Source organism: Daldinia caldariorum (genome assembly GCF_022478825.1).
Source record: "Daldinia caldariorum strain CBS 122874 unplaced genomic scaffold F4812scaffold_1, whole genome shotgun sequence".
Classification (NCBI taxonomy): domain Eukaryota; kingdom Fungi; phylum Ascomycota; class Sordariomycetes; order Xylariales; family Hypoxylaceae; genus Daldinia; species Daldinia caldariorum.
The window spans coordinates 1,058,620-1,066,879 of record NW_025953037.1 but is presented as its reverse complement, the minus strand read 5'-3'; the positions used below and the strand labels follow the sequence as shown (position 1 = coordinate 1,066,879).

The 8,260-nt window shown below is 52.1% G+C and overlaps 3 protein-coding genes across 3 annotated transcripts; 1 reads left to right on the top strand and 2 right to left on the bottom strand.

Annotated features, from left to right (window-relative positions):
- The first annotated feature begins 1,555 nt into the window (after positions 1–1,555).
- F4812DRAFT_11945 (uncharacterized protein) lies at positions 1,556–4,336 on the top strand. The gene is made up of 4 exons (XM_047929448.1): positions 1,556–1,680; positions 1,759–1,815; positions 1,888–2,496; positions 2,596–4,336. The coding sequence occupies exons 3-4, from the start codon at positions 2,075–2,077 to the stop codon at positions 4,322–4,324; spliced, it is 2,151 nt and encodes a 716-aa protein (XP_047794726.1). The 5' UTR covers positions 1,556–1,680; positions 1,759–1,815; positions 1,888–2,074; the 3' UTR covers positions 4,325–4,336.
- Positions 4,337–4,514: 178 nt separating this feature from the next.
- On the bottom strand, positions 4,515–5,830 carry F4812DRAFT_454225 (uncharacterized protein; the record flags this gene model as incomplete). The annotated part of the gene is made up of 3 exons (XM_047936608.1): positions 4,515–4,548; positions 4,795–5,630; positions 5,750–5,830. The coding sequence occupies 3 exons, from the start codon at positions 5,828–5,830 to the stop codon at positions 4,515–4,517; spliced, it is 951 nt and encodes a 316-aa protein (XP_047794725.1).
- A 380-nt stretch (positions 5,831–6,210) lies between these two features.
- Positions 6,211–6,689, bottom strand: F4812DRAFT_11957 (uncharacterized protein). The gene has a single exon (XM_047929450.1). The coding sequence runs from the start codon at positions 6,648–6,650 to the stop codon at positions 6,333–6,335; it is 318 nt and encodes a 105-aa protein (XP_047794724.1). The 5' UTR covers positions 6,651–6,689; the 3' UTR covers positions 6,211–6,332.
- Between the last annotated feature and the right edge of the window lie 1,571 nt (positions 6,690–8,260).

Sequence of the window (8,260 nt, the reverse complement as noted above, 5' to 3'; positions counted from 1 at the left end):
TCCTCTCTCTCTCTCTTTCTTTTTTTTTTTTTTTTTTTTTTTTTTTAATTTTTTTTTTTTTTTTTTTTTCCCCCCCCCCCCCCCCCCCCCCCCCCCTTCAGTGCGGCCCGGCCTCGGTTTCCCATTCTAGCCGCCGACAGCAAAGTGTTAGCTTAGACCGGGGGTCCATCCAATAAAACGAAATGACTCGGCGTGGGGGTTGTTTTCGTTTCTTTTTAACTTTCTTTCCTTTCCAAGGGAGAAAGAAAGAGAGTGAGTGAGGAGAGAGAGGCGCGGCACGGTCGTCAGCTGGTCCACTAGGCGCGGGGGGGAGTAAAGAAAAGGGAAAGGGGGAAAAAAAGAGCCAAGTGATCTCGAGAGTTCGAGTTGCAACGAGGAGAGAAAAAACACCGGTCGATCGTGAGGTCATCTGGCTTATTTCGTTTGAGTGGTCTCCCGCGTAGGAATGATGTCGTGCTACCCCATCATCTCATGCTTCTCGTCAGACAAGCGTGGAGTTAGTTAGCTTCAAGCCGGGTGATTGATGTTTGTTTCTTCGTTCGGTCGGGGTTTCTTTTTCCTTGGGGCGTCCGCCGCTCACGAGCAAGCAAGCAAGCGCTGATCCCTCAGGTAAGAAGAGAGAAAAAAAAGACCCCGCGCCAAACAGTTCGAAGCATTGACCAATCATCGCGGGCGTGTAAATAATGCGACGGCGGGCTCCAACTTGTATACGACTTTCCCTTATTGTCCAACGGCAACCGGGAAAAGTAAATGAAGAGCTGTTGGTAAAAACTCTTAGTTGATGGGTTGAAAATCGAGCTGACTTGTCTGCATGAAACGGGGACCTCTTAAGAGATATAGACAATAGATCGACAAGTTAATCCATCTCCCCCATCTCCTAAATTCTGCTGCTGTAAGTGAACCACCACATTTGCCTATCTTTGAAGGACCGATCGAATGAGGCGGGTGGCCGGGGGGGTGGTGGTTTTCAGACAGCCTCCTGTCGTTCTTCCATACGAAAGCTTCATTATCCCGATAGCACAACCACAGATTTTGATTAGAAGTCCAAACTTTTCCAGCTGGATAGGAGTCGGGACAGGCGTAGAATTTATATCGTTTTAGATAGCCTGTCACGAGAGCTCTTTTGGGCAATTTGTTACCTAATAATTCGCAAATCCGAATCAGAATGTCGTCTAATTGCGCCATCAAGGTCTTGCTCCACCGAAAAAAATAATAATAAAAATAATACTAATAATGAAAATCCTAGCCCCTGTCTATGTGAACTTTAGAAAACTTAAGCTATTGATCTAAGAGTCTATCTACAGTACCTGATAATCCTACAACAATCTGGCATATGTATCATGGGGTATACATGCCTCACATACACATACATATACATATACCTATACATATATACCTACATATGCATAAGCATGAGCATGAGCAAGCGTGGTTGGCGGCAGTGTATCTAGAGGCTAGAGGCTAGAGGCTAGAGGCTAGAGCAGATCTAGATAGAGAGATAGGTATCTATAAACATGGAACTCAACCACTACAATGCTCGAAGCGGTTGGGGGCTCAGCAAGAGATCTCTCTCTCGTCGATCTATCCTTATCTCTCCTATCACGCAATCATTACCTTATCTTGAGGAATAAGAACACGGACACCTGCTTGTCCCAAGCCTTAGTCAATCCCATAAAGCTAGTAGGTCATCCTTTTTTATTATGTCTTGTCATCCTTTCTAAGTCTTCTTGTTGATACTAATGCCCTTGAGGTTCTTAGCTTTTAGAGTTGCAAGATAGAAGTTACTTAAACTTCTATACTTCTGTAACAAGAGTGGTGAGAACTGTATAACTCTTAAGTTGCAAGACTTAAACTCACCCATGAGAAATGGCTTTCTCAACTGAGCAGAGGCTCACAAAGCCGCAAGCAAGGCATGGCTCTTTGTTCGACTTGATGTCGTCAACCATCCCTTTGTGTGCTTATAGATGGACTTGGCAATGATGGGAATCGATGGCGACTTATCGAATTATGCTGCCCTGAGAGGGTACGGAGGCAAATATGGCTTGTTACAAAGTACACATGCATCGTCAGGACGATGTCGACGACACTCTCGACGGCCTCGAATTTTAAGCGGACCTGGTTGCAAGTTTTTTTGTGGACTAGGCTTCTCTTTCAATCACTATGTGATAATGTATGGACAGGTGGAAGCACTTCAGAATTGGGAATATTCGGCTCACCCGCTTTCCACGTCTCAACCATCACCATCACAACAACACTAGCATATAACCCTTCTTTAGCACCGCAAGGCTCCATGTTTTCCTTGCTAGGGTGCTACAGCCGGGGAGCTGGTTCTCCAGAAGGAAATCTCTTTGGAAAAGACGGTGATGACTATGCTGTCCCGACTAAGGTGCCTCCCGACAAGTTAACCATCAGTGCTTGCCTCGAAGCCTGTACAGCATTGATTCCGCCAAAGAAGACTTCGGATCACTACGGACTCGTTGGACTGAGTAACGGAAGGTAAATAGTCAATCTCTGCTGCCTTGTGCTGCGTCTCTGGCAACCTCCTAACTATTTCACGCGTGTTCTCGTTCTCAACACTAATGAATCGCGTAATAGTGAGTGCTTCTGCGGATTAGAACTTGTAGCGGAAGCTCGTAAGCTTACTCTTGGGGCCTGCGACATGCCTTGTACTGGCGACTCGACCCTCTCATGCGGAGGAAGAGATACTGTCGCCGTGTATCGCTTCGTTGCTGCCAGCGAGGGCAATACGGTGACAAATAAAGGAAACTCCCAGGATGACAGCTACAGCAGCGATGTAGGAGATGAGAGCAAGACCGCCCCTCTCGGAGTTTCGCTATCTTCCGTCATCGATCCAAATGCGTTTCTCAAAGCTACAGACGCCACAGAGCCTACCGAGACAGAAACCCTAGGCGAATCACAAGAAGCTACAGACAAAGCAGCCATGCCCTCGTCGCCGCCTCTTCCATCTTCGTCATCAGATGCTCCTGACCAGTCAGCGAAAGGATCTACCATCGCCGCGGTAACAGGCAGTATTTCAGGCGCTGTCATCCTAGCAGCGTTCATAGTTCTGTGCGTCAAATATTACAAGCGGAAGAAGCTCCAGCAGGCCGCCCATCGCACAGAAGTCGTGCCCGAGAAGCAGCACGGCAAGGATCACGACAAGCAGCTCCCGCGACGACCGATCCCCAGCGCGATCGACACCACGGGTCGTCAGCTGCTGGGTAGCGAAACCGAGCCCGAGCGTGTTGCTAAAGATGAACGCGCACGCGCACGCGGACATGCGAAAAGGGACGAGGATCTTGCCTATCTTGGTAGTTCCGGCCCGTCAGCATCGGATGGCGCGTACTTCGTGCCCACGACTCCGGCCCTCGAATCCGGCACTCGCCTGCGCCACCCCGAGCACTCCTCTGCCCGCCTATCAATAGCACCGTCCCCCTCCTCGGACCGAGACACCCTGTACAACAGACTCCTAGACGAAGTCCGCTCTGGCCCCGTCTTCCCCGCGCCCTCCCCCTCGCCTTCCGGCCCGTCGTTGCAGCCGCCCCAGCAGCCCCCGTCGTCCGCCACCAGCTCGGCCGTCCAGTGGCGCAACCAGCCGCCGCTGACGCCGTCCGCCGGGTCCGCCGCGCAGTTCGACTTCGACTTCCACAACGCGAGCGCGAAGACCGCCACAGTGCCGAGCCCCGTTCTCCTTCCCGTTCCGCCTGCTGCTCGTCCCGAGGCCCCGCTGGGCGATCGCGCTTGGCACAGACGCAAGATCTCGGCGGCCTTCCAGCCGCCCGCTAGCGGCCCCCCGTCCATGCCGCTGCCCCCGACGCCGCCGCGACGCACCGCGCAGGAGCAGCAGCAGCGGTTCGCCGAGCTGTCGCGGCTTTCGCTTACGCCTTCGCCTGCGCCGAGGGGGAAGACTAGTACTACTGGTGGTGGGAAGAAAAAAGGTCCTCGTGTCTCTGCGGTGCCGAAAGCGCTTCCCTTGGGAATTGCTGAATCAGCGAGCCAGGGCGCGAGCACGCGGAGAATGTCGGCGCCGCAGTCCCCTGCGCTGAAGGACTCGCCTACCATGCCGCGAGGACGAAGGGATTCGCAGTATCCGCGACGAGCCGGGGCCGCGCAGGGAGGAGTGGAGGAGGTAGGGATGCAGCCGCTGCCGCCTCGAACGCCGGATTCTCGATCATCCAGGGGCACGATTTACACGGTGGGAGAAGAGAACCTGGGTGGTGATGGTAGTGGTAGTGTAGCGGGAGGAGAGGAACTCTCACCGTCGTCGGTGAGTACAGTGGGAACGAGTATTTTATTCCCGTCTGATGATGAGGGCCAATCGTAGCATAACGTACCTAGATAATGAAGCTAAGCTAATGTTTTTATATGGCCTTCATGCATGCTGCAGTAGTCCTCACAACGGTGCTCTCCTAACAGAAACCTACGGTAGACGGGAACGGTATTCTTAATAGCTCTATGTTCAGTTAATAGTTCCCACGGAATCGAAATGTCCGTAATGTTAGGTAGTTTTCTCATTAATCATTTTTCTTTCTGTCGTACTGTAATTCCCTACATTAGTTAACGCCCGGTCTTATATCCAATCCACCCCCCTATCGTCAAAATACCCCAACATAAAATTCCATTCTTATATCCTCCAAGACATTATCTCATATCCCCCCCCCCTCTTTTCATCCCGTATATTTATTATTAAGGGGATATAAAGCTCGTATTTGTAAAGGGGTATTATATACACACACACAATCGTAACGAACATAAATATGATAGGGCAGGCTTGGCAGTAAGCTTTCCGCTCACAACATCCCAGCAACGACCAATATCGCACCGAGCGCGACGCCCATCATCCCCGTAACAATCGACCCTTCCGGTCCCGGCGTCCCCATCCTCCTCCCCGGCGCCGCCCCGCTAGCCGCCTCGTCCGTGACCGTCGGCGTGCCCAGGGTCGTCGACGTGGTCAGCGTGCCGCTCACGGCGAGCGCGACGGCCGCGAGCCCCGTGCCGGTCGTCGTCACGCCCGCCGAGTCCGTCGTCGTGAACGTCACGGTCTCGGTGGTCGTGGGGCCCCAGCTCCATCCGGACCCCCAGCCGACCCACCCGTTGAACCCGCCGAGCCCGTTCCACCCGCACCCGGGCCCCACGAACCACGGTGACCCGTCGAACGTGCACCCCGTCACCGTGGCCACGCCCCCCGTCCACGTGCGCGACGACTCGAACGCCGACGCCCACTCGCTCCAGTACTCGCGGTACGAGTCCGCCGCGGACGAGATGGCCGACGCGTTCGGGGGCCCGTTCCCGTTGCCCTTGGTTCCAAAGGGCTCGCCGCCGAACGCCGCCTTCTGCCCGCCTCCTCCCCAGCCGCCGGGGACGGCCCACGTCACGGGCCCGCCCGAGTAGGTCACGGTGCGGACGCCGGTGCTGCCGGCGGAGGTGCACTCGGCGTAGCGGGAGCAGAGGGAGCTGGAGAGGGAGGAGTAGGACTCGAAGGCGGTGGCGGAGGTGGACGCGGCACAAGCGCTGCTGATGCACGAGCCGATGCTGTTGCCGCGGTCGGAGTCGCAGTACTCGGACTGCGCGGGCCAGCCGCTGGTTACGGTGGCGGTGGGGCTGGACCAGGCGGAGGAGAGGCAGGATTGCTGGTGGAAGGACGAGCCAGTCAGTGGATGATGAGTTGGTGGTGGGATTATAAGTAAGGCAGATTGGATAAGACAGAAGAGGAAAGGGGATAGGCGTGAGTGGAAAGAGAGTAACTTACAGCGCAACCCGGAGCACCTCTCCACCACTGCGCTGAGGCAGCCGTAGGCGCCAATACGATGGCGACAGTTGACGTCTTCATCTTCCCGAGCCGTGTATATGAGCGTATAGGTAAGGTATATATATCTATCCCCTATACTCCAAGCTGACCCAGTCGTGAGATCTAATCGTCTTATCCCAATATTCCAAGAAGATAGGAGATACGTATGTGTATATAAGGTAGGTAGGTAGGTAGGTTGGTATGCAATGCCGTTGCGAAGCACGGATATGTAAAAGATACTAGACACGTGAAGATAGAAAAGTTTGAAGAAAAGCACGTAAAAAACGAAACACGACAGCATATACTTATATACTTCTCAGCCCCCCCTCCCCCTGGAGAGCTGGCGTGGCCGAACAAAGAAAGACCGGACGGGATCAGCAGTCGAGAGTTTTTTGTGTCATGTATGTCAAGGTGCCTGGCCCCATCATCACATCACGTAACCTAAGAAACTCAGCGTTGTCCAACAAGCAAGCAAGCTTACCATGGGGTGGGCTGCGAAGGCTCGTTTCGTCGTCATCGCCTTCGCCTACCTTGCCTGACCTGTCTAGCTTCTGCATACTCTAATTTTCGAAGACGAGGGGGGAGGGGGGAGGGGGCGTGTGGGTTTCTTCCTCTCCTCTGCTCTCCAACAACACGCTGGAGGCTCGGCTACCCAATTTAGTTCGGGCGGCAGAAAAGAAGAAAATAAGAGAAATATGCATACATACATGCCTCCTAGGCACATACAGAGAAGTAAAAATGGAAATAGGGTTAGGCCAAGGTCGGGCTGAGTTTTGCACAAAGGCGGGAAAGAAAAAAATGGGTTAAGTTTCCAGAAGAACACACACACACACACATACACATACACACTTACATAGTACATACATAGGTACACACCTTTTTCGCTCCTAGTTGCTGGTCCTGTATGGGATGCGTTTCCCAGCCCCAAGCCCTAGGGGAAGCCGCGCGTTCACGCAGCAGTAGCTCGCCGCCCGCGAGGGCAAATAATCAGAAATTACCTACCTACCAGGTAGGTAGGTAGCAACGCAGCAGCGTCTTGTGTACGACCAATATCCGGGGAAAAGGGCAGCGTTGGACCTGGTTGGTTCTGAGCATCAGCTGTCGGGAGATATGTTGTGCTACGAAGAAACGACTACGTAGGTCCTGTAAGCTGTGAGCTGTGAGCTGGGGCTAGTTACCTTACCTTACCTTACCTACCTTACCTACCTTCCTTCCTTACATTATATTAGGTTAGATCTGCATGGTTAGATCTGTATGTCTGTATGGTTAGGGCTGTAGGCAGGACTCGTAATCGTCTTATGTAGGGCTTAGCCAATATGCAAGTATATGGGCCGATTATACCGTCTGATCGCCAAGAGAGTATTTGCGTGTCTTAAAGACAAGCAACTTGAGACGCAAGACAATTAACAGGTAGGTACCTACCTTAACTAAACTAATCCATCGAACACTTAGTTTACATAGGTATACATACACACATATATGACGGCATACATAGTACAAATCCTGGATCGAAATGGGAAACACAATTCCATCACTTGTCTCTCGTCTTCCCGAGACAGACTAAATGGCTGAGCACGTAGGTAGGTACCTACCTAAGGCAGTAATAAGCTTCGTCAGTGATGCAATTGAATTGAAGCAGGTAAGTCTGTCTCTTCTCTCCTCTACCCACGTACCTAGGCAGTAAAACCGAATCGATGTTTGTTTGCGCGGGGTTAAGCATTGGGGACGTCCGAGAGCGAGCTTTGGTGAACCGTACATTACCTACTTCATATAAACGTGGCCAATCAGCGTCGGTCTTCATGGTCTCGTAGTCCTCAAAACGGTAAGTCTGGGCAATATTCCCGGTCCCGAAGGAAACGCGGGTTTCCTTTTCTTACCGCTTTCCCGTCTCTCTTCGGTCTGTACTATTTACTTTGCTTCGCGCAAGGGTCCAGAGAATACTAAATATAGGTAGACAAGATGTAACCTTATCTATTTCATGACGAACGGTTTTTCTCTCTCTTGCGGCTCAAATTGAATGGATTAGCATAAAGTAATTGTAGAATCGAACTTACACACACGTGAAAGCAAAGCTTCTTCACACATTATAGAAAAGCCTCCGCATCGAAGACTGACGTGTAGACTTGTCGATCACCCTCGACGTTTCTCAACATTGAAGACGTAAGCACATGTTCATCGGAACGGCAAGTTTGACAAGGCAAAGATGGGCACAGGGTAGGCTACACCTGAGGCTGGATCAAAAAAACAGTCTATTGCGACACTGTTGTACATGACTGGTGCTATTCCCTTCCCTCTCGACGTCAAAGTCCTATGACTCCGCCTCGGAACAACCATACCGGGATAAGACGCGTAATGCCCTCCATTAAACCTCCCTCGTGTAGAACTCCTAATACAATATGCACAAGACCTGAAAACGCCCTTCTTGAATCAATAACCGGCTCTTCAAGGCGCCACTAACCGAAAGAGGAACAA

Bases quoted from the DNA above. Each gene is read 5' to 3' on its own strand.
- F4812DRAFT_11945 (XM_047929448.1), top strand. From the start codon at position 2,075: ATGTCGACGACACTCTCGACGGCCTCGAATTTTAAGCGGACCTGGTTG. The intron at 2,497-2,595 runs GTAAATAGTCAA...ATCGCGTAATAG, and splicing joins GTTGGACTGAGTAACGGAAG to TGAGTGCTTCTGCGGATTAG.
- F4812DRAFT_11957 (XM_047929450.1), bottom strand. From the start codon at position 6,650: ATGTACTATGTAAGTGTGTATGTGTATGTGTGTGTGTGTGTGTTCTTC.